At 48.9% G+C, this 25,333-nt stretch overlaps 1 protein-coding gene across 5 annotated transcripts in view; it reads right to left on the bottom strand.

Moving 5' to 3' along the window:
* Positions 1-25,333, bottom strand: part of LOC143374863 (neo-calmodulin) — a 73,526-nt gene that overhangs the window by 47,183 nt on the left and 1,010 nt on the right. For 2 of the 5 annotated variants that reach the window (XM_076823409.1, XM_076823412.1), the window contains exon 2: positions 8,508-8,534. The exons of 1 other annotated variant lie outside the window; for it this stretch is intronic. In XM_076823409.1, coding sequence (XP_076679524.1) covers positions 8,508-8,534 — 27 coding nt within the window. Of the gene's footprint in view, positions 1-743; positions 888-8,507; positions 8,535-25,333 lie in introns of those variants that run through there. 2 more of the 5 variants (XM_076823408.1, XM_076823410.1) reach the window with 2 other exon arrangements.

Genomic DNA, 25,333 nt, shown 5'->3' with positions numbered 1-25,333 from the left:
ATGACAGACCCGAAATCTAAGTAGTTCGAGTCAACGGTTCGTCAGACGACCAGAGTTTCCATGCTAATAACGCGGCCCGTGGGAAAGTATCCTCGTTAGGCGATAGCCTCAGCCTTTTCATCGAGGGTCTAAGTGAAGAAAAAGCCGTTCGCCAAGAGGAAATCCATTTCCTGTCGATGGAGGGACGGGAGTGGGCACCTTGGCTCCCAAAACGGTCTCACTCACTCGGCCGGAACTTCGATTCGCCCCGACTTGAAACGGCTCCACTCTCGAGACGGCACAAAAGAACCGCGAACACTTGCCCTCAACTGCACGCACACCCCTCGTGCAACGTTTCGGGGGGGTGGGTTTACATTCGCGGAACCGTCCACCGATCCCCGCCATTTTCGCCATAATCACTGATACCGCCGTCGGGTGGGACGACCCCCTTGCCACGGGCGTCCCTGATTTTCGTGCACCACCGGAAATCCCATTCTCGTTTCGCTGTACGTCGGCCATGTCGCGAGAGAACTAACTAGGTGTCTTGGGGGTTGAACACCGAGGAGGATGAAGTGCGAGGGTGACAGGAACAGTGTGGCAGAGCTGGAACGACGGGGTAAGAGGGGGCAAAGGTGAGAATATCCAGGAAGAATGAAAGAAGGAATGATCGTGGTGTGACGGAGGGCGAGAAGAGGGTTAAGACAGGGCTGCTCTAGGGAACTGGTTTCACAGGGGGTGAAATAAGTAACCGCTAGCAGACTTACGTGCTCGATGGTGGGCAGATGGGCCGTGACTGACACCCCCGGTGCCGCCACGCGCCCCCCGCGCACCGACTCCGCGATTTCCAGGGGTGAGAGTGCGCAAGCTCGAAGCCCCGCACGACCGCCACGATCAGAGCTTCTCCGGAGCTTGTCCCGACCCCCGAGAGCATCATCCCTGTCGGCCGACCGTACCAACGACCAATCTGCTCTAACGCGCGTCCTCTCCACGTTTACGCGCGCCATCGTCCAGGGTTGAACGTCTTTCCCTTTTGGGCTCGTGGTCGCTGCCGGGACCCAGCTTCCGGCTGGTCGCCACACTTTTATCCTCTCAGCGGTCGCGCGAGACACTCGAGGGGGAAATGGAGGCACTTGTACGGTGAATCGCAGAGATGCTCCAAGTTTCGAGCGTGTAATGGCACGTGGCTACTACGACCTCCGCTAGGGAGAAAATTGAACCTGTTAAGTGGGGTGGAAACGCCCCCGTGTGTATTTAGCAGTGATGGAACACGGATTAAGTCGTCTTGTCTACAGTAGATGCTAGAGGCTGGTCCAAAAACTAGTTTCACTCCTTTTTACCAAATGTTTTATTCAACTTTTAGCTGTTTCAGCTATTCTACCGATCCTGGATACCAATTAGGCCTGACTGGGGTATTAAATTTATAGAACTGTCCTCAGAAACATGCTTCTGGGGAAAACTCATCCATGAAGCAAGCCCCAGGCCCTGATGATTTCCATGATCGACAAGCAAGGACCAAGGACTCGTTTATCTGACGTTTCAACCCCAGGATCCACCGTCAAAGTAGGGTAAACTGCACTAATGCTGGCACTCCACTAATCATTGGCACTCCTAACTAAAAAGCCAAATATTAAAAAATTCAAGCTTAGAAAAGTACTTTTTTACAATTTCGTATTTTTCTTTCACTACAACTCTGCAAAGCCCAGTAGTTAAACTACACATTATACATCTGGCAACACCACAAAGTGGGACAAAGGGCTGAGTTTTAGGTGTTTTCTTAAAATTTTGATAAGGGGTAGGTAAGTATATTTTGTCGCTTTATAACTGAGTAATGGATTGAAATACAGATTTACTAAGTGTTGTAGGTATTTAATAGTGAATGGAATAGTCTGTTTAAACACTTTAAACTTCGTTTTTAACTACATATGTTTTCCTGATTTCTGATTATACTTTTATACCTATTTTTGTTTTTCATTGAATATTTTTGAAATAAAATACTTAATAGGTACTCGAGAGGTTTTATTTAAATGAGAAATCCATACTCATTGATAACAACTGAAAATTAAGAGCATATAAAGACTTCACAAAAAAATATAGACATTCCAACTGGGATTTCCGCGTAGAGTGCCAATCATTGTACAGTTTACCCTACCTGAATTCTCGCCCGGTGAAACAAATCCATTCGGAATCGCATCATCGACGAGAGATTCAGCAGGAGAGCTCGCGAAACGTTGGAAAACAGTTAGTCCGCGGTGGAACCCGGAGGATTCAACGAGATTCGATTGAATCTCGATGCTCGCGACACGGACGTTCTTACGAGCCTGACCCGAGCACCCTCCAGAGATCCATCGAAGGTGAAAACGCACGGTGATGTCTCTATTCCGCATCCGAGCCGATCGATCGGTCGAAACCGCAACGACTGCCATTGCGGTTTTGCCTGGCGATTGTGTTTCGCGGCATCATCGAGGCGGTGTACTTGACCGTGCCCCCGTTCCGCGATTAGCTTCCGGCCGGGATCCTGATTTCGCGAAAGCACGCCGACAGTGGATGCGTGCTCCTCGATCGAGCACGTGAACAGTCAGAGTTATTGCATTGTGGGCATCGAAAGTGGGTGTGTTATAGCTAGACCGATTTCCACGCAGGTAGAACCTACCCCGGACAATCTTCATCGACGCGCGACGCGAATTCAAGAAGTGGATGATCGAAGGAAACACCAAGGAAGTTGAATATGCAAGGCTAAGAGAGGAGCAATCTTCATGGAACGAGGGAGCTCGCGATATTTGCAGCTTTATAATTCCTCCTACCCCCCCTCGCTGTGTTTAATTACTGTTACCAGCCAACAACACCATCTCTCCTCCACTAAACCCTCCACCTAAACGAGGGAACCGTGTATGAGTAAGGATCCAACGCTCCGAGAATTATGGCGTCTTAAAATTTAAGCAGGGGAGGAGTTCGCCTGCCAAACGGGTCGTTCTAATTAAAACGCTGCTTTTCTGTACCGCGCTCTCCGCGAAGCGAGTTGATACCCGTGGCCATTGTACGTACGGCTGGAAAGTTTAAACTGGGTCCGGGGTAAAATGGTTTCCTCCGGGAGAGTGGGTGGTTCGTTTACAAAGGACGTCACGCGGCGAAGGAAAAAATGTATACAAAATGGGGGTGTATTGAGTGTCGAAGAGCCGGCCGCGTTAGCCGACTGTCTTCTCGGGCTGCTGGGGCGCTTTTGTGAAACTTCCTTTGGAAAATATTGACAGGTGCCACCGGCGCGCTCGCCTGACGTGCATTACACAAACGACTTCCAAGAGCCGCCGAGCTTTCCGATGCTATTATTCCCCGACGCGGAATGAAATATCTCTCGATTTCCTTTCCACCGATAATGCTGCGGGGAAAATAAGTCGAGCTTCCCTAAATGCCCAACGATTTATCGGAATTTCTGCTGCATTTGTCTCGATGGTTGCTGGTCAGCCATTACAATTCCAATCAGCTCGAGTGTCGGTGTTCTTCGATACTTCTCTTGCTCTTCTGTCAACTGACATCCATTTCGGACACGTCAAGTGTCTTCTGACACGACACCATCCTGCCAACTCAATTTCCTTCTATAAACTTAACACTCTTCTGTGAGCACGACTTTCTTCCACCAGCTCCCTTTTATCAATCCAACACTCATCTGCCTGCTCTTCCAATTCTCCACTCTCAATTCCCTACTGTGAAAGAAAGATTCGCGCGCCGCCATCGAGCCAGCGAGGGTCAAGAGCTTCGTCCAGGCACACGAAATCTTTGCTCGAGGCGGAAAGTGGCAAACACCGTTGACCTACTCCACTGTGAAAGCCTGGAACGTCGCAGTTTCGCGACACCGCCGACAAAACCGCCCTGTCATGGTCCAAGGTTCAGTTAGTTTGCAATTAGTCAGCGGACTAAACGTCGCCAGCATCGCCAAGCTGGTGTTTAAGCTTCAACGGCAATGCTCCACGCGCGTGCTCGATGGATGCTGTTCAATTTCCTTGGAAACGAGCGAGGCGTCATGTCATTTTCCTTTGAGCCACAGCGGTTCGGAAAATTGACGGTGGAACGAGTGGGAAAGGGCCTGCGAACGTTTTCATTTCTCTCGCCGGGGCTCATGCACCGTCCTCTGACCTTGATTAAAGGAAAAGTAAAGCACATAGCGCGAGAAGCATTGCATCCCAGGATAATCTGGCCAGAGTGCTCGCTCGTTCTTCCCCAAACTTTTCTCCGAGCGAATTTGCATTCACTTGACTCAGGCACCGCCGGAAACAGGCGTGAAATAAACGCCTCTTCAGTTTACCGCGTCAGATATTAAAGGGGAAAGAAGAAGAAACGGGGTTTTAAGGAAAAGTGAAGAAATTCAAAGGGATGCTGTAATCCTTTTCTTTCTTCCCTCTCTCAACTTCAGAGGCAAGGTAAGTATCTCCTCTGTATCCTTTTTCAATGTTACAACCACTCTACAGTCGCGGAATGAAAAATTGTTCCCTCAAAGATTCTGTCGAAGAGGATACCAGCTGATTACCGACACGAGTATCTCGACCACCCTAATCGACCAACCGTATTTATGTAAATCGCAGGATTGTAATTAATCTTTCAGTAACCGTTTACGAGTCGTCCGCCGAGGATGCGCTCATTACGCTTTCATAACGCGTGGGCGACGGCGGGGCAACTTTCGATGACAACTTCTCCCATAAATTAGTCGGGGAATGCCATTAAAATTTAAACGCCTACCAGTTCAAGGGAACGATGCAAACAGCAACTACGACGACGCTCTTAACTTTCCCCTGCGGATCTCGATGCGTCTGGTTAAAATTCAGCGAGGCTGTGGTACCGCGAAATCTTTCGATGGATCCAGATATGGTATTCGCCTGCAACGACTCGAGGTTATCTCGGGAAATATAAATTCTGGACTTTGCGCCCGCGATAAAGCATCCCCTTGGAGGAATGCACGATGCAAGACAAAGTTTTCTCTAATTTCTGCGCCAATTCCCGTGCTCGCGATCGATGCATTAATATTCACCATGGAGTGGCCGTACGAGGGCCTGTGTAAGGTGGGATGAAAAATGGCCCGTGTCCCCGTTTTCGCCGAGTAGAGCCAAGGGTAATCGGTCTCTCAATCACCTGATGTCAGAACCAGTAGTAACTCTCGCGCGGTATAAGGCCGCTCGAAGGTAACGTCTTCCATAAAAGCACTTCTGCACGGAGTCTAATCAACTCCTCTTTCCCCGAAAAGACTTCTTTCGAATTTGTACACTGCAGCTACACGGTAGTTGAACCGTGTCGGGGAAAAAGGGTTTGAATTAAGCAAAGGACAACGTCTTCCTACAATGAAATTCAAGGAAACAAATGAATAAGATATGTGGTGACAGTAAGTTTCGTGTGGAGAAATTCTCCAAAAAGTCCGCCTTTCACCGACAGTAACTTTTCTGACGTACAAAGAGAGATTCCAGAATCGAATCACCCCCATGATCTCACGATTCATCCCCGTCAGACTTTCTATTGTTCCCCGATATTAAATCCACGTTGGGATTCAGAGGATTCAAAGACTCGGTGAACGTTTAAAGAAGCCTGCCAAAGGAATCATTGGAGGCTTGATGATCGAATCTCGTATTATATTTGCGAAGCGTATAACCGAGGAAACAGGGGGGGGGCATATTCGTCTTTCGAGGCTCCGTAACTCGCGTGCAATTTCGACGCGGAGTAAACGGCAGGGATTCCGCGCGAATTCTAATTGGCCGTTCGAACGACACCCTCGGAAATTCTGTGCATGTTGGACGCGCAGCTTTCCAATAACGCCAGCTGCGACGGAATAATAAGCCCGCTACGTCTACACCTTGGAATGCTCTTTCCTCGGAGCGAGTCGGTCGCTGGATGCGAGGCTCCGCGATAAGAAGCTCCGCTGGCCCCGTTGATTTATGCCCCGTGACTTTATCTAGCCAGGCACGCGACCCCACGAGGCGTTTATCAAAATTTTTTCAGCGCCGACCGAGTCGCGTTACGAAGCCGGCCCAAGTGGCTAGTTCTTTTTCCTCTCCCTCGCTCGATCATGCGAATGGTAACGATCGCGCGCGTGTGTCCGCCGAGAATCGCTCGAGACCATCGGTGGGAATACTAGCACGCGTCCTTGGCACGGATACGCTCCTTCCCGTACGCAGAAATGAATAATTTACCGGACACCGCGACAGTAGTATCGCCCCGCCGTGGTCAGACGGCGGCGCGTCTGGCCGGGCGCGGGGCTAATCTACTGGTCCACGCTTGTGCTCTCGAAGGAAGGGATTTTCTAGTGCTTGCGTGACTTTTCTACGAGTACAGGGAAGGTGTAACGCGTTTTAAAATTAAGGGGGGGTTGCGCCTTGTTAGGCCGAAAAATAGGTAATTCTTTGCGAATTTTTGGTACAAAAACGGTTGGACAAATTAATTTGAGATTTGATAGGCTGTTTTATTGTATCTTGAACTATTGTTCTGAATTTTTGTGACAGTGAAAAAAAAACATGGCAGATACAGAGAGAGCGTTGAAAAATAATCGGGTGGCCCTGGCGTTGACGAAAAGTACTGTAAGGATTATCCGAAGTACAAAAAGAAGAAAAGATTCTTAAACTATATAAATGGGACTATGGGTGGTAGTAGATTCATTAAGAAAAAGAAAAAATGTTAAAATGACAGCCTTTTGAAGAAGATGAAGCGCCCTAATTTGAGTCTGAAAAAGGTTTTCCTCAAAATCGGGAAAACTTCAAATAAAAAAGGAACGGTAACAGATACGGCAACAAATCTACTACCACCGATAGACACATTCATATAGATTAAGAATCTCTTCTTCATTTTGTGTTTCCGATAACCTTTACAGTACTTTTAGTCAACGCCAGGGCCACTCGATTATTTTTCAACGCTCTGTCTGTATCTGCCATGTTTTTTTTTCACTGTCACACAAAAATTCAGAACAATAGTTCAAGATACAATAAAACAGCCTGCCGAACCTCAAATTAATTTATCGAATCGTTTTTGTACAAAAAATTCAATCCCCCCTTAATACTGTGGACCTAATTATAATGTGTTATGTAATATTAAACTGTTGGTTGAAAGACAAAGTGTTTTAGATAAAAGCTGCTGCGTTTTGAATATAAAAGTGTGAGATGGTTAGATTTCATTTTCATTAGTCTGAAAGGGTTCCACGATCTTCCATGCGCCGTCGGCTGTATCGACTTTTCAAAGTCCTTTTTAATACTTAAGCGAGTCGACATGTAATAGGATATCTCCGAGTCCCGTCGACAGCGCGGCGGTTATTTGTATAACGTGTCTGTCGATAGCCAAGCTCCATCGAGTTGCTAAATTATCCATGGTGTCTGATGAAGGGAACCAGTACGATATACGAAGCAAGCACAGAAAAACGTGATGGTTTCTGTTCGCCTTAAGCTAATTCAAAGGAAATTCACTCCACCTCAATTCATGTTCCCAGTAATTGCAATACCCGCGATACTGCTATTCCTTCTACCCTCTGGTTTTAATTTCTGCATAGCTATAAGTGTTTTCCCAATCGACAGTAAATTACCGCGCACACCGATGCACGGTGCTGTATCATAATTTCAGACAATTACCAGACGTTTCATCCGCAAACGCAGCTGGCAAGTAGTGAATGCTCGCCCGATAACCGCGGCGCAAGTAGTACAGGTCGAGAAACGTACCGACAGTGTCGGTACTCGAGTCTACAGAGCTTTCCGCCTGCTCTGACGTACCGACCGCGTGCTTCCCGAGCTTTCTCGCGGTACCATGAAGCTTTTAAGACGTGAAAAGCTGACTTACCGACCGGCTAACAGGATCGTGGAGCGTGGGTGGCACTTACCTACAAAAGAAAGGGTGAAACGTTAGAAATATCGCCGAGGAACGGTTTCAGCGAATGCTGCATCGCACTAGACGGGCTTCTCGTGGTAACTAAGATGAAACGTCGATGGAACGCATCGGACATAAACGCGGGGCATGCTGGAGTTTCTCATGCATCGTCGCGTGGTCATGCTGCATACACGCGCGACGAACCAAAACGTAACTCACGGGATCGACGGAGGGCACAATCGCGAGTCCGGTGTAGAGATCGCGGGGTTCAACAGATCCGAACTCCTCGAATTTATTTTCCAAACGACCCGTCGGATCCGGACTTGTGTGCCCGCGAGACTTGCTACTCCCGCGCGTCGCGTTCCACGGTAATTCTGAGTGAAAAACGTTACACAACGCAAACACATTCTACGCATTCAAGTGTTCTAGCTATCACTAAGGTGTCAGTCGGAAGCGATCTATCGGACCCGATCGCGCTATGCTTACTAAATCGCGTGACTGGTCGCGGCTAACAAGCTTCGCCTCGCTCTACTGACAGCGAGGCAGGGAAACGGAGTCCTGCCACCTACGCAAACTAAGTGCTACTTCATCTAGCGAACGGCCGCATTCTAGCTGAAAAAAGGAACAGTCTAAGACTAGGGGCGCCTAGCGCGCCCCGTTTCTGGTGCAAAGAGAACTCGGAAACTTTTGCGTGGAAGTGTTTGTACCTGCACGACTGCCGGCCCGCGATGCGCCTGTGCAATAGAAACACAAGAAAAGAATGTTATACAGACAGGTAAGAGACAGAGAATCATAAGTGATAGAAACAGGAAAAGACCATGAGAGAAAGTCGAACGAGAGCGAAAAGAATTATAATGATCCTCGATCGCGCGTCGCATGCAGTATGACTGTGTCCGATTCGACCCCTTCGCGAGCATTCAAAGTCACCCTGATTTTCGCTTGCAGGGAGAAGGCAGTGCTCGAAATATTGGGAGCACGCGAAGGGGTTGAAGTATCGTGTTAACCGTAAGAAAAATATTATTCCGAGACCGATTGTCTCAGAAACTGCATCGCGGTCTCGCAACATCCCGCTGCTCGCGCATTTCCCTGGCAGACGAGCGGAAATTAGAGACCATGCTCGCATCCGCTCCACATTTCCCTCGCATTCAGCGTAATTGAGTAAACCGCGAAACTCGACCACCGCCGCGTATTTAGCGTCGGTATCTGGAATTAAAGGCAGACACTGTGCACGTGCTTGTTCCATTCGAAATTGGCTTGTACTCGTGATGCCCCGCATGCCCCATTCTGAATGTTCAAACTATCAGCCAAGAGAACGGTGCAAGAGAAAGATACCCTTCTCCTTCGTAAACAGTGAAACGGTACTCCAAGTGAATTTCTGTCGATTCTTTATCAAGCTTCGCATGCAATCATTGGATCTAGCTGGATCCTCGTTCCAGAGAAGTCTGTTCGCAGATAACGCGTGGAGCGTGAAGCAAAACGGCGTCGGATGAGAATTTTCGTGTGCCCAGCAATGTCCCTCGGCCATCGCGAAGGGGAAGCTTCGCCCGGTATCTTGATTAACCCCGGTATTACAATTTCCCCGCCGGCGCGTCATTATTCAGCATCGCGCGCGATCGGCAATGAATGTAGCGATCAACAGGAAAGCCAATTTACTTTGAAAGGACCCCAGCCCCTTGCCCGCGGCCTCGGGTCCACGGTGCGCTGAGATTAAAATGTAACATCGTGCTTTTATCTGTCCAGGAGCCTGTAAATGAAGCGACTCGTGCTGGTGCAGAGGAGGGATGATTCCCGCGCCGACTCTGCTGACAAAGGGGAGCGGGTAGGTAGGCTAGCTAAATATCCGGAGGAATCTCGACGGACGCCAGGAGCTGAGGATCGAGGAAAAATCCGCCCCAGATTGATCAGGCGGATCCCGCTGTTCCTGATACCGTAATTACTTCCGCCCGACTAACCCAGCGTGTGGCTTGACATCGTTCCATTGATTTTACGAGCGGCTTCATATCCGGGAATCACCATGGAAACCGGCCAGATACGGCGTTTCAATGGGAAACCGAGGAGCAGGGTGCAGGGGATCCGCGCGACCGTGAAATTTTCGCTCCTCGCCTTTCATCCGGGCACGGAATCTCGATCGACGGGTCAACAGGGCGAGCGGACGGGAACAGAGGAAAGGGCTCCTTCCACCTTCGGTGCGTCTGCTTTCGGTCTCTATGGCGAGTCTCGGGCGAAAATCGAGTTTCCCCGTGGCGCGCATGCGCGCTCAAGAGAATACGGAGGCACGGGGCGCTTTCCAGAATGCGGAGCTTCCGAGTAAATGGCACCGGCTGCGGGGAGCAAGTGCGCTCGGCCCTCGAGCAGGCCTCGGGAAACCGCGCACTTCCACGGGATTTCTCCGCGACACGTGCTCAGAATGGACGATGCGTTCGTCGCGAGGCGAGCAGCCAGTTATTATCTTCCTGGAAGGATTCTCGAGCTTCGTGGGAGACGGGGGTGGAGTTCGGAGAGGCGAGGCGCGCTCGAGGGAGAATGACAAACGAACCTGAGCGGCGGCTTGTTTTTGTTTACCGACTTCCAGGCATTTCTGCACGATAAAACCTTGCCTGCGGCGGGATTACGCGGAGGCGCACGGTCCCTTGTATCCTTGTAGCTGGCTTTACGAGGGACCGGAGTTAGGACTCCGCCAAATTAACCATTCAGCCTGGCAGCGGCCGAGGTTTAGGGTCTACCGAGCCTCGGTCCAAGACGAGGGAACGAGATTAACATCTTCTCGTTACATTTATTCCGCCGCCCTAAAGGGCTTTGGATACGCCTCCCAAGCAGATGCTGAGTCTTTCAGAGCGACCTCCGCGCGATCACCAAGCCTGAACTTGCTCGTGTCGCGCGGAGAAAACAGCGATGGCGACGACGGTATGAGAAACGACCTGTAACGCGAGAAAGGGTGGAAGGACACGAGGGCGATATTAACGGTGGACTACTCGGGCCGTTTATCGAGTGGTGGCTAGATAAATATCTCGCTGCAACGTTACGTACGTCGCGGTGACACTGACAAAGTGGCTGCTCCACTTTTCAGCGGTCTAAACGCGTCCATGCAGAGGACGGCGCACGAAACAGGTCTAAGGGTAGGAAGACAGTAGGACGCGGCGAAGGAGTCGCGAACGTGGCTGGGGAAATATGTCCCCATTACGTATTACTCACGTTTGATCGGTTTTATAGAACGACAGCGATCACTGTTCACGAGCGTGAATAACTGCGGTCGCGTGCCTCGACGAGAGTTTCCGGGATTCTGATGTTCGAGCTTCGTGGCGGCCATGAAAAGCAATCTAGCTGGAATAAGCACCTTCCCTCGTAGCTGGGGAAATAAAACGGGAGACTCCGGCAAGTATCAATCGCGACCGGAGAGAGAGGCGAGCTTTTCAGTCGGGTCACACCGGATCCACTTGTGGATGGAAGAGCTTGCACGGGTTTCAAGAGGGACACGGGCATTCGAGAGGGAAACGAGTGGCTTCCTCGACCTTCTGAATATTTAGAATCCCACCCACAGCGAAGGGAAACTCGTGACCGTTTGCACGGGGAACGATTAAACCCGAATCGAACGCGCGACGCACAGACAGTGGCAATTAAGTGGCAGTAAAAGTCCAAGTTGCTTGGAGTTCTGGTTCAGCAAACAGCTCGTCGTTTCAATTGTGTATCGATCCCTGGGATGGTGGAAATCGAAACCTTCCACGGTTAAGCGGCTGTCACCGGCCAGCCAGAGGAAGCTCTACGGGGTGTTAATAACAACGCGAGTCAAAGAGGAATAATGAATTTACGTTGAACAGTATATTATTAAATGATGCTTAGTTCCTCAGTAATATGATATTCTGTAGGGGCTAGTTGAAACAGGGGCAGGTTGATACAGCCGAATTATCTTGACACCGTAAATATGTAGCTCCATTTGAGAGAGATATATGAAGTTACCTTGACAATCATTAGCAATCATTTTTTAACTGTTTTCGTTTATATAGAGAAAAAATAAATAGTTATGTTCACTTTTCAATCCGTCTTCAGACGGTATAGAGAATTTTATATCCCAAATTAATTTTCTATCATATTGAGTCTTTTGAAGGTAAGGTAATTACGTTTTGTTATTTTGTTTATATGCTCTACATTTTTTTTGGACATGTTTGAATTGAATTTTTTCCTTTTATTTCTAGGAAAATGATTCGAAATTATACCAAAAAGACTCAATATTATTAAGGCAAAGCGCGAAAATATACAATATTGACAAAATGAGCTTATTAAAATATATTAATAAGAAGAAGAAGACACCTCATGATAAAGTGGAATATTCCAGACATAAAAAAAAAATAAAAGTAAAAAATGTTTTTCTATGTTTGTTAAAAAATCTGTTTGGTTTTCAGAATACGTCATTGTTCATTTTTAGTCTAGGTATATTGTTGGAAAGGTATCTAAATTAAAAAAATATTTTTCAAATTTATTAGTTATTCATTAAACGAAGATTTTACGGATGTATCAACATGCCCCAGAGCAGTATCAACTTGACTCGCAGTGGGGTAAATTGATATATTTTGCCTTCGTCCAAATAACATTTTTTCCTCAAAGTTTCGCTTACTATATATTAAAGAGGAATTACCAAAGTACATTTTAGCATATTTGTTATTAAGTAATTAATTCAAACAAAAATGAAAAAAATTGGAAACTGGATAACGTATCAACTAGCCATAGTTTCCCCTATGCTCCAAACGAGAGTCTGAAATGTCTATGGGAAACGAAAGTGAAGCGCACGATTTCTCAATCCTGAAGGAATATCCCACTGTTTTATTAACACCCCGTGCAACGCTGTATCCGCTGCGAGAGTTTACAATGGGCGACAGGCTTTATTGCCGGCCGTATCGGCTTTCACAGGCAATTGGTGATCAGCCTGGTCATTTGTAGCTTTCGTTCGAATTGAATCTCGAGCACGTTGGACGGGAAATTACGTTTCATCCAGTTGTTCCAGTTCAGGTGATGTTACAGTGGCCCGTGGGTAATGATACGTCCTTCTCCCTCGGTGTATCGTGTTCCCTCAAGGTGGAACGCCTGCAATATGCTTGAGGATTCTCTCCGGAGCGTCGAGATTCCATCGGGATTCTTCGGAGAGCAGGGAAACGGAAACGCGAGAGCACGAGGAGCCTTTCCTGCGGGGCTATGGAAACCTTCAACGAGAACTGGAACCACCGCGCGACCCCTGACATTACCTGCCCTACATAAATGACCCAGATCCCCATGACTCGCGCTTGCAATTTCCACCGGACAATAGTCCGATCCAATAAGGAGCGTACAACGCCGTGCTCGATGGGGATCGTCGGGTCCGCGCCAGCCGCTAACGACTCCCAGCTAATAATCCACTTGAGAACCGTCCGCGGTGTAATATGCAGGAATTATTACACGCGACTGTAAGCCTCGCAAAGTGCAAGCATTGTAGTCATCGTAACTCGCCGCCGGTATCCTGAGAGCCTTGATCCATCCTCGAAATTCGTCCCGAACGCCACGTAATGCTCTACCTTGCTTTTGTGCCGAACTACGGGAGGAAGTTCCCTAAGTCCGGTGGGAAACGTGCTCCAGGCAGAAGCCACAAATTTCCGAACTAACGAAGCCCATTTGCGCGTGTACCGTGCATTTAATTACACGAGGATCTTCGCTGCAAATCCTCAGCACTTCCGCGCTATTAACGGGCCACGTAGCACTGCTAGTAGTATAGATCAACGTTGCTCTAGACTCCGGCATATGGAAATTTCGCCAGGCACTAATCGACAGGCTTTCCAACCCTCGCCGCAACTCCTCCAACTTTTCCTCGACTGTCAAGCATCCTGCGAAGAAGCGGAGGGTAGCCGTTGATAATCTGTTTGACAGGCCGCCTCGCGAAACTTTTCCAAGGATAAGGACGGAGACGGTTGCGCGCGTGACTGCGAGAAATTTCATATAATCGAACAGGATCACGTAGCCGACACGTGCCACTGGTTCCCTTAGCAACCGCCGCCCATCCCCGGGTTTCTCGCTATGGATGCCTGATAACTCGCTCCAACTTCATTACAGGCACGCCTGCGAACGAGATTTAGGGCCCGGCCTTTGCTAGACGGCTTTGGGAGCCGATGCCTAGGGCCTTCGTCTTAATTCGCCGAGACTTCTCTCCCCCGTTGGATGGTCGAAAAGTTGGGGTAACTCGATAAGAAAGCGTACTTTGCGCTCGGGACGTTCGTCGGGCAACGACAGGGCATAATTGGCCGGGGAGAGACGGGGAGGATCGGAATGGTTCTTGAGAAACTCGCTGCCGGGGAACGACTGCCGGTGTAAAAGGCTTCGAACTACTCTTCCGGCGGGTAAGTGGCTCCGTTTCGACGGTCGAAGTCGACGCTGCGACGCCCGTCGTCGACTAACGACGGAGCAATTAGCGTGCCTAATGATCTTCCCTAGACCCCGTCTCTTTTGCAGCTTCGTTCGCGAGAGAGGCTCGACCGTAACTTCCACGTGATTTCGTCGATCCCCTTGCGGTGCTCCTTCGGCGATGAACCGTCGGGTGGAGGACAGATGCAGGAGATTTTGTCCCGGGGAAGTTCATCCAGCTGGAAAGATCCGGAGGAAGTTCGTGACCCGTCGGTGGAACGACAGTTATTGCGGCGGCGTGGACTTGGCGAAGGTTGGAGAGGAATTTGTGACGCGAGCGAGCGCGGATTTAATTTCCGCGGAAACCTTATTTCCCTCTCTGAAGAGGCCCCGCGGATGGGCTCCGGAATGTCCCCGGCCGAGAGCAAGGCAAAGAGCAAATATTACGCCCGACTTTGCTCGAAGGGGTTGGTGTATATTTAAAGAGGCGTGGACAATCCGAAGTCCATCAATTTACAACCACTTAGGCGGCGGAACTGGCGCGAGCTAGGGGAGCATAAATATTTAGACTCCACTTCGTCGCGAGGCTCGGTGGAACGCGTTGTTTGAATCCGATGGTAATCTCCGCTCGATTATCTCGATTTCCGAGGGATTCCGTTGGAAATGAATGGAAAGGGAGACCGTAATGCAGAGAAAAATTCAGAAAGAGATATCTGCCACATCATTTAAAATATCTGCCACGGTATAACGCGAGTCTCTGCAATTCTGTAGCCACCATCTACTCAAAATATGCTAATAAAAACGAGCAGAGAAAAATTCAATGTTTTCATTCGCGACAGAAGATATTTGCACGCGCAGAACTCGGCGAGGTTTGTTTTCACATGGAAAATGGCACAGTGTCAAAAGCACAAACTCTACTCGCCCTCCAACAGAAATCCCAAACCTGTCGTCCCCAATTATAAGTACAAGCGTAACTAAAGACCCGCTAAAGCACCCCCAGCGTTTTCCACACCCCAGCGCGTCGTCTCGCATCTAGGCAAGAGACCGCCAGCAAGCGGTTCCATTAATCACCGTGGCCGCGTCTACATTGGAATTAATTTTTCCTCGTATCCTACGTCGGCAACCCCGAGCAGTCCGCGGGAAAGCGAGACGGCTGTTTCAACGGCGACTAATTCGATCCTCCGCGGGCCGGAAATAGAGCCCGGCGGAGGGCGATTAATCGCGGGGCGCGAAAGGATTCAAGTAGGACGCTGGAAAACGCGAGAGATGGCCGGGCGATATAGGCCTAGCAACAGGTGGGCTGTGCACTTTAGGCCGCATACACAAGCAAACACGCAGCCACACCAAGAGCTCTCTGTTGCCGCGTTCTTACGGGCCAGCCTGCTCTGCACCCCTGAACCGCCTCGAATTCACTCGTCCCTCGAAATACGCGCGCCTTCGGGTCCCTGTTAATGTTCCCAGCTCGTTTTTGCGCAACCCCGCCGCTGCAATATCAATGAAAGTTAATTACGTGATCAATTAAGAGATTGTCCTCTTCGCCTTATTAGAGGGCCGCCGGGAATTGTCTCGCTAATAATTATCAGGATGGAATTGCGACCGCGAGGAAATTCTCGTTAATTCCCTTATCCCCAGCGATGCACTGCTCCCGATACCCCTTTTTCTGCCGCCTCACTGTTCAGCTCTGGGCCGAGGAGGGTTAAGCTCTCGCGTGCCGAATTAATTTGCCTGCTTTTACAACGCCTGGTACTAGCTAAATGAATTTTTATTACCTTTATCGCCGTTACTATTCATTGCTGGTGGTTTTGTGCTTTTGCTACCTTGTTTAGCCGATACTTCCGTGGAGATTAAATCCAGCAGGGTCTAAGCAGCTTTTTCTGCTGAGGAAGGTTAACGAGGCAGACCTGGGGAACTCGTTATTTCTATGCAGGTGACAAATACGCCACAGGGGGAAGAATAACGGAAAGAATAAGATCCAGGTCCCAAGACAAGAGGGAAAAGCGGAGAGCAACCTTGACACCCCGCTGCAGGCGGATAGCGACGTGCCACGCGAGAGGCTAACGAGCGTAATTGCTGCTTGTATCCGTAGCTTTGAAGCGTTTCTGCGACGGAGACACGCCGGCGCGAGTTCTATTTCTCACACGATCCGAAATGCATAACGGGGGTGGCGCGAGTTGCTTGAAAATTCACGTGTCGCCGTGCAAAATGGGTGGAGTGAATATGGCGAGACGCTTCATCCTCTATCGCGCTTAGAAATCTAGGATGCTCCTTCCACACTTGATAATTCCTTTCGCGGCGATGCCCCTCGTGAATGCTAAATCCTCGGCATTTTTCCCGGCAAAGCTGCGCCTTTAATTGGCCCGGCGTTGCACGCAATTCCTACTCGAGACGCTTGTACCGCGGTCACTCTAACAAATAACTTACAAAGCAACACGTAGCTCCTGGTCCTTCCGCGACTAGCAAATCTTCAATTTGCTCTCCGCGATCCAAGGATCTGCGAAGCCAGAAATTAAATTTTCCCGACGAAAGAATGTGGGGCCATTTCGGGAGAGTGATGTAAATAAAGTGTGAGACTAAATAAGTAGAATCTAAGATAATTTCAACTAAGGGAGAGAGTAATAATGAAGAATCAAAGATTAAACCAAACGACAAGTCAATTATTATTATTATTATTATTATTATTATTATTATTATTATTATTATTCGTCTTTATTACTTGAAACATACAAAGAACAGTAATACATACATGTTAGAAGCCTAACCGTAACTAAATAACTAAAACTAAAGCTAAAACTAGGAAAGCAAAATAAAAACAGAAAAATTAGGAGAAAATTTATTAAGAAATTTTTTTTATTATTCTGGCGCATTAAGAGAGAAAAGCATAAAAGTAGTTCGACAGGCAGGGACGAGACAAAGAAAAGAAGGAATATAAAGGTGACTTGGGAATAGTGTAGAAATATATATCGTCGAGCTTTACATTTAAAATCAGGTAACGAATTTAGCCCAGGAATATCAGATGGAAGGGAATTATAATAGTGAGCAGAAATATATAGGCGAAGGAGGATTCAAATTTAGATGTCGCGTGTGCCGGTATGGAACGGAGATTTTGATGCCGAGTAGAAAGAGAATTAGGCCCATGGTAAAAAAGATTGTTGCGAGGAATATTTAGAGATAAGGCGGAACGTGAGACGAAAGTATTTTGCGCACGATACAACATAGGACACAAAAAGAAAAACGCGTCGAAAATCGAGCCTGAGAAAAAAAGAGAATAGAATTAGGGAGAAGGGGTTGCAAATAAATAAGTGCATAGGTCCTAGGAAGAGAAGCAGTTTCTCGAAGTTTTTTTAGAAAGCTTATTGCGATATTAGAATATAGTTTTTACAGATTTAATTCTATATTTTGTTAAAGATATTTAAATAAATAATTAAACTAGATTTACCCATACCTTCAGTTGTATTTATTACGAGAGACGCGGCGTGTCTATCCAGAAATGACCCTATACCCGAGGATATAGAGACGCAGAGGCGGTTTTAGAAGATGGCCCCCATTCGCGGGTGGCCTTTTCCCGCGTTCGAATCCCTCGGCTCGTCGCGAGGCTTCATTTCGTAGCCGTGGAAATGAATAATTCAACGAAACCGTACAGGAAACTGGCCGATCGTTCAGCTTTAGAAGCTGTCTGCTTTAAAGCTACCGCGGGGGGATGGTGGACGCGCGGCTTACAACGTCAAGAAGTAATTGCCACGGTCCGTGTTTTTTCCTGCTGCTGGCCCTTTGCGCGCCACCGCGCGCCGTCCAGCGGCCATTTAATTCTCTTTATAACGGCCCGCCTGCCCCTGAAAGAAGCTGCACGCTATCGGGGAAACAATAAAAGGCAGAAGCTCGGTAAATTGCGGGGCGAGGTACGTAAACGGAGAGATTCGGGGCTCCCATTAGAACCTCCCTGAACAATTCCGGCGTCTCTGTTCCCTCGCTTCGACGAACAACACCCCGCAGTAAATAACTTCAATTTCACGTTGGAATTAAAAAATCGTAGATACGTGGACTTGACGCGAACCGAAATATCGTGGCTCCCGGAGGAACGTTTCAGCTTTCCCAGTATTTTCCCATCCCCCATTGATTACCACCCACTTCTTAATTAAAACGCTGCCGCAAGACATGTGCAGCCGGGGGTTCGATCGGCATGAAAATACGGCGACAGTCTGTCTGTAATCCAGCAATTAGGTTAAAAGGCAGCCGCGAGTGGCCAAGACGTTCAGGAAACCCCTGTCGCTCGCGCTTGTCCTCTGTCACCGACGACACTTTGACTCCGCGGTATCGTGCCGCAATTCCGTTCCCCGTTAGCCACCTTAATTAAGCTGATGGAAATGCGAGGACTCCGCGCCACAGGATAGCTTGCATGCCGGGCCCCCGGACACGCAGCGTTTAAATTTCCACGCCTACTCGCTGCCAACCCCCCTCCAACCACCCCGGATCGAACGAAAAATACGACGAATCTGCTTCATGCCGAAACTTTATGGCGCGATACAGCGAGATTTATAGGACGAATCTGAGGCTTTTCATTTAGCTTGGGACTGGCCTGCCCCGCGCGGCGTTCCTGGCTTGTTTTGCGACGCGCACACGCGCGTGTCGACAAATGGCCCACGCGCGGATAACTCGCCAGTCGTTCGGCGTAAATCAGCCGCGTGGAAAATGGAGATTGCAAGCGTCGATCCCATTCCATTCGAGAGAGCTCTGGGTGCGGACGGTTGGATGGACCACATCGAAATGCGACTGGACCACAGGAATTCCATGAAAGTTGAATTTCCGCGAAGTGAGGCTGGCAAGATCGAGAAGTTTCTAGGGGACGAAAGATTTTTATGGCTGAAGAAGTCCACCGGAATGAAGAACTTTGTAAAATCACGAGATTCTCTGGCACCAGCAGTTTCTCCGGATCGACGAGTTTTCAGGCTTCGACAAATTTCCAGAGAGTCATTCTTTTTCTTATTATATTCGTTCACCGGATAAACCCGAATCTGGAGGTATCCTCTCCACCTTACAGTCCCCAAATATTACCCTCCCGATCCCTGAAAAAATCCCTCCCCGGGTCCCCAGAAGAACAGACTTCGATCTCGGAGCACCGTGCAACGGCGCGTTCCCCCGAATAATCGAACACATTCCGAGCCGCTTAGGAATGCTTTCAGCCACCCTCTCTGCGCGACGATCGCTCCGATTTCACTGGGGTGAAAGGCGTCGGGCGATAATTTCTATTATTCGATCGGCATCGATCGCCATTTAGACAGCGTGCCGGAGAGAGATAGGTGAGAAATAGCTGAGTGTCCGAGGAGAAATAAAAAGAAGAAGAAGAGGAATATTCGCAGGAAGGATGAAATTGAGGCTGATTGGTTCCCAGGCGAAAGAGTCGCCCACGCTGTATTACGAGGAATTGGATTTCGGTCCCTGAGGGCGACGTACACGTCGAACGAAGGGCGAGACGATCCTCCGTCGGCTTTTAAAGGTGCGCGTCGCGACGACTCCTACGTCGCCGTTAGATTTACGGAGCCTGACGGCCGGTAATCCTTGAGCCGCGAAAATAAAGCGACGATTTATCGCCCCCTCCCCCGTGGGGACGCGGAGCGTGGCGGTGAATCGAACACACGGGGGAAATCGTTTTTCGCCGTTGAACGAGCGGAAAGCGGACGGCCGCGTTTATTGCGTCGCTCGCACTTAACGTCGCCCCATTATTGCCGATTTATCGTCACGAACGCGCCCCGAATGGGGACAGATTGCCCAGTACTTTTTATTCCGTCGACGTGCTCGCGGCAATCTGGACGCGACGTTCGCCCCGCGATCGCATTCAATCAGACGGAAGACCGGCACCCCGCTCATCGGGGGTGATAATGTTCTAGACGGCTGGAGAATGAAGCCGTCTGGATCTGATAATCGCGGAAAAAGCGTCGCTCGTGGCCTGGTTTCGCGCGAACGCTGGGATCGTTGTGTGTTTCGTGGACAAGATATAGGACAGTTCGCATCTTCTTGCGTTGTACCTACCGTGTCAGACACAGCGGGGGACGAAAGTATGTGGACACCCTTTAAAATCGTATAACTTGTTCAAAATTGGTCCAAACCGCCTGAGTATTTTTGAGAAGCTAAAAGGATTAGCTTACAAGGTGACGTGTTTCGTCGTTTTGGCAAAATATGTAATTGCTCGGAATAGCGATAAAAATATTTTCCGAGCTTGTAACGAACAATTCAAAAATCCTGTTTGTAGATTTAAGTAAGTTGTATACATGCTGAAAATTTCATCAAAATCGGTTAACGTTGTTCTGAGCTACAAACATTTAAAGATCGCAGAATAAGGTCGAAAATCGGTGATTTCGGGAATTTAATTTCGCGACTTTTTACCTTATTTCGCGATCTTTAAGCGTTTATAGCTTAGAACAACGTTAACCGATTTTGAGGAAATTTTCAGCATGTATACAACTTACTTAAATCGACAAACGGGATTTTTGAATTTTCATTACAAGCTCGGAAAAAAGTTGAAAAAGCGATCTTCCGCATTTTCTTCGCTATTCCGACCAATTGCATTTTTTTCCAAAACGACGAAACACGTCACCTTGTAAACTAATCCTTCTAGCTTCTCAAAAAGACTCGAGTCTTTTGGGCCAATTTTAAGCAAGTTATGCGATTTTAAAGGGTGTCCACATACTTTTGTCCTCCACAGTATTTAATTTTATTTAACATAAACTGTCGAAACCATTTGGAGATACAGACACGTCAACAAAAATACATAAAGTGGAGACAATAAAGACGGCGGCAAAAGGGACCCACCAAAATAAAAAGGAAAGTGAGAGATACCCGTTTCGATTTAACGTCGCTACCAAAGTGTCCGGTGTGTCCTGAATGTGCTGATGGATCCAAAGAAGAAGTCTAGGCCCTTAAAGTATGTGTTGCCTAAGACGCAGATCCTACGAAGAGGGTCAAACAAAAGAGGGTACCTGGTACGGTAACCATTTTAGTCGAGACACAGGACCAAGCATGACAGTTTGTATGCCTCGCCCTCTGACCTTTCGTTTGCCAGGAATCTCCTAAGCAATGGCACCGTGGCGCATTAAGGGCGTCCTGGTGAACTAACGATGCGCAGGACGCCAGGCGATATTTCTTAATACGCTTCGTTTCCGGTTTTAATGAGCAACGACGTGGTCCTAGTTCCCTACCAGCCATTGCCCCTCTTTAACCGATCTACTGTCGTTCGTCGCGGTGAATCCATGAAAAAATAAGGTCTATCAGTTCCTTCAATCGTTATTCTCGATAACACCGTTCGCCCAGAATAGAATAGACACTGCTCCCCTCGAGTATCCAGGAAATAGAACGTCGCATACGGAAACGACGCCTGTGCCGTTCCTCGCTGAAGAATAAGGTGGCCCTCGATCAGATCGGAACCTCCTCGAGAGCTCCTCTGCAAATATTAGAGACTCCATTCGCATTCGATCCCGCGTCTATATCTCTCGCTGCGACTTTATGGAAACGTCCGCGGCGTGTTCCTCCTTTCAAGAAGGGATCACGGCTTTCATCGTGCCGGTGGATAGCGGGAAATGCTCGGAACGTCGATCGAACGATCGCGAGAGGAATTTCATATACAAGCGGGGTGGTTCCTTTTCCACCCGTCCGCCGAGTCCTTATTTCACAACTTCCAGGGGAGAATCACGCGACGGGAAGGGACTCCGAAGGGAAGGGCTCGCGCCCCCGTTTCGCTGTTCCGCTTCTCGGAGCAGCACGCGCGCGTTCGCCGTCGCAATTTCGAAAATTCTGGTCGTACGAAAGTTCCGCCGGCTCGAGAGGACACGCGGCGGAATAAAACGTGTTGCCATTTGCCCGATACGTGCCCCACATGATATTCCGGAGGTAAAGCTCGCTCTAAGGGCGGTCCGCGGAACGTACGAGCACGATGGACTACGGCTTTCCGGAAAAAAGTAGCGAAACGATCCTAGATAGGTAACAGTCTCGCCCAAACAGTCTACAGTTACTAACGAGCGAATCCCTTGCTCTTTTCGTCCATCCGCAAAGTCCAATTTCCGCGACCGTTTGGGGAACGTAGCAATTCGGCCACGCTGAAAACTGGGACGAACCGAATCCGACGATTTTATCGCTATGTGCAAATGGGGTAGAAGGTTCTTGGTAACCTCCATGCAAACGCTGTGGGATCTGGCAGAGGGAAGGGCTTAGGGAAATTCATCTGAATGTACATTGAGTGGAGGAACGATAACAGTGAAATAAATATGAGTAAGCGAGTTTTCTCTCTCTCTCTCTCTCTCTCTCTCCACGATACAGTGCCTTTTATATCTGAAATCCTCCATGTTTAGGTAATGCCGCAACATCGTATATTCGACCAGAGCATCCCAAAGTATCGTGGAAATTTCCCCATGGAAAATTCCTCCGGGCGCTTTTCCGCGTTGCTGTGCATTAATTCCTAAACTCGCGAAGGGAGTCTACTACGCGGTAATCCAGAAGATCGCCGCGTTCGACAATCCGATTACACGTCCACGCGACTGTACAACGCGAATTCACCACTGCGATCATCGATACTTGGGGCGAACGGTTGCTCGCGGCTGTTTTCTGCTCGCCGTAGCATATTCGACGGCGACGTTTCGACGTGCTCCCTGAATAGCCGATTTTCACGGGTGCACGGGCTACAAGGCGAATTCGGTGCCCGGATCAATTAACTTCCGGCTTAATTGCATCGTGTCGCACCTTAGACGGTCAATATTACCCGTGAACGCCGGTGGAACGGTTGACAGTACGGGGAAACACGTAGAGGCAATGTCGACGTGTTCCTTGACGAGCCGCGCCGTCCAAGAGGAAATCGAATTACCCGAGTCGTTTAAAAACTTCCTGCGCCGGCGTCCACGGCAGAACTTCGGAAATTACTCTCACACGCCGTGCAATTAAATGTACGTAATTCCGAGCCCATTCTACAGCTCTCTGTCTTCATTTTGTCGAGGGACGTGGCATCGATCTTCATTTAATTTCGGTCGAAGACGACCTGAGGAGAATTAGGGGCAAATGCTTTTAATTCCCGTGAAACTTGTGGAAATTAATCCGAACGGTGCCTCTGTCCAAGAAATTGGCTATCGACGGATTCTATTTTGTTCTTATTTGTTTTAACTGCAATTAAATTTTAACAAGGTTCTTTGGAATTCCCTTTTCGTCCTTGCGGGCTGGGTAGATTTAACAGAGAGGCGAAAAAGAGGACGCGGTTGAAGCTGGTATTTCCTGACCGGAATAACGAACGAAAGATCCGTAATTCGATGAATCTACGTTCCCGAAAATCACGTTAGAGCGCGGGCTAGATCGACGGGGTAACGGGGACAAAGAGGGACCGCTGGAAGAAGACGAGTCTGGCCAAGGACGAGTGGCCTGTTTTCCCGGGGAAATGAGAAAACTTCCCCGGTTAGCCAGCGTCGTCCCGCAGGAGACGCGGCTGCTGGGGAAGGTAAAAGGATTTTCGAGACGTCTGTACCCTTATCGACTCCTCTCGAGTGCACATTTTTCCAGGAAATCCGACCATTTTCCACGACTCCGTGAACAGAACTAACGCGGAGCGCATTTCCAACGGGAACTTAAAGGGAAGGGAAGACGCGCCTCTGAATTTTCTCAGGCTAACACAGAACACTTTGGAACGTGACGCATATGAACAGTGGGCTCGAGAAAGGTACAAGTTCGTTTAAGGGAAGGCAGCAATTCGTCACCGCAGAATCCTCCTTCGATTAAATCCACGGGGATAACGAAGCTTTTCCGAGCGAGTGGAAGCTCCAAGCTACTCGGAATTTTAAATATTCGCGTGGAAAGCGTGAAAGAAGAGCCGCGAGAGGAGTTAGCTGCCTTGAATTTTGGATTGTTTGCGGTACGGCTGGAAATACCTCTTTGTATTCTAGAGCGCTCCAAGGGGCCGCGAGGAAAGCAAGTTTTACGGGCGTTCGTAACGCGAACCCTCCCCGCATTTCGCGCGGGTCGGATGGAGGCAACGCTTTCCCTGGAAAAGTGTCTGGATAACACTCCATTTCACCCCGCCGAAGTCGACAAAGGGGAGAAAAAGAAGCACCCCTTTGACATTGCTCCGCGCACCAGGGCAACCGATCTTCAACCCCCTCGGCACGTTCGCCGTAAGAATCGTACCTTCGCGGCGCAATGAAATTATTAATTAAAGGACGAGTGGCGAAAATGGAAATTACAATTTAATCTCGGCCTCGAGTGGCGCGAATTTAGACGGGAATCGTGGTTATTAGACCCGCCCTGGACGAAGTCATTACAAGTCGAATTCCAGGTCGTCGAGTTTACCGTGTCGTATAACGCGGCTGCCTTTTCCAATTTAATCGTCCCGGGAAAGATCTAAATCCAGGGAAGGCTCCTCCCAGGGACGGGTGGATCACCTTGGACGCGCGATTGCCTCGAGAAATCTCTCCCGTCCGCTTTGTTTCTTCAATTTCCCGCGGCACGATTGAGAAACGAATTATCCTAGAGCCTCCATTACTCGACCCGCCGTTACTCCAACATTCTACTATCTGAACACCCTATAATGGTGACTCTGCCGTGCTTCGACATTCCAGCCAACGTTTCTTCCCCGCAGCGGGAAAGATTGCAGCGGTACCTGCTACCTCGACGCAATCCCGCGGGAATGGCTGCGTCAATTAACGCCGTTCAGCATCGATACTGCTCGCCGGTGTATGGAAATAATATCCCCCCCGCGATATCGGCCGTTTCAAGGGTAATTGATTGCCAGCCACCATTACGTAAGCCGTGCACCGCGACAGCAGCTGGTGCAAGTAATTTTCCACCTAAGAATTCCCCAGCCGTGGGGCGCACTCCATCACCATCGTTTCCGAGAGGCTATACGTTCGCTCCCGGGGCTGTCTCGAATTATATCGCAACGCGCGATCCCGGTTGAATATGCATTCGAATGGAATATGCATCGGGTGAGCCACCACGCCGAGCGTATAAATCAGGTCCGCTAAGGATAAATTTCTGCACGCCTAGATACGCGCGCATAACGCTGGCTAAGATTTTTGCCAAGGGTATTATTTATGGTGTCGCCGTTTGGCGTGGTCCCGCGGCGAATCGTATTTCATAAACAAATGGCGGCGTTTGTTGTTTCGAGGACCTACGCGCTCGCTCATCTGCGCTTGGATCCTAGAATTAATTC

Source organism: Andrena cerasifolii, chromosome 11 (assembly GCF_050908995.1).
Source record: "Andrena cerasifolii isolate SP2316 chromosome 11, iyAndCera1_principal, whole genome shotgun sequence".
In the NCBI taxonomy this organism is placed as follows: domain Eukaryota; kingdom Metazoa; phylum Arthropoda; class Insecta; order Hymenoptera; family Andrenidae; genus Andrena; species Andrena cerasifolii.
The sequence above is the reverse complement of the archived record's forward strand: the minus strand, read 5'-3'. Positions and strand labels throughout refer to the sequence as shown.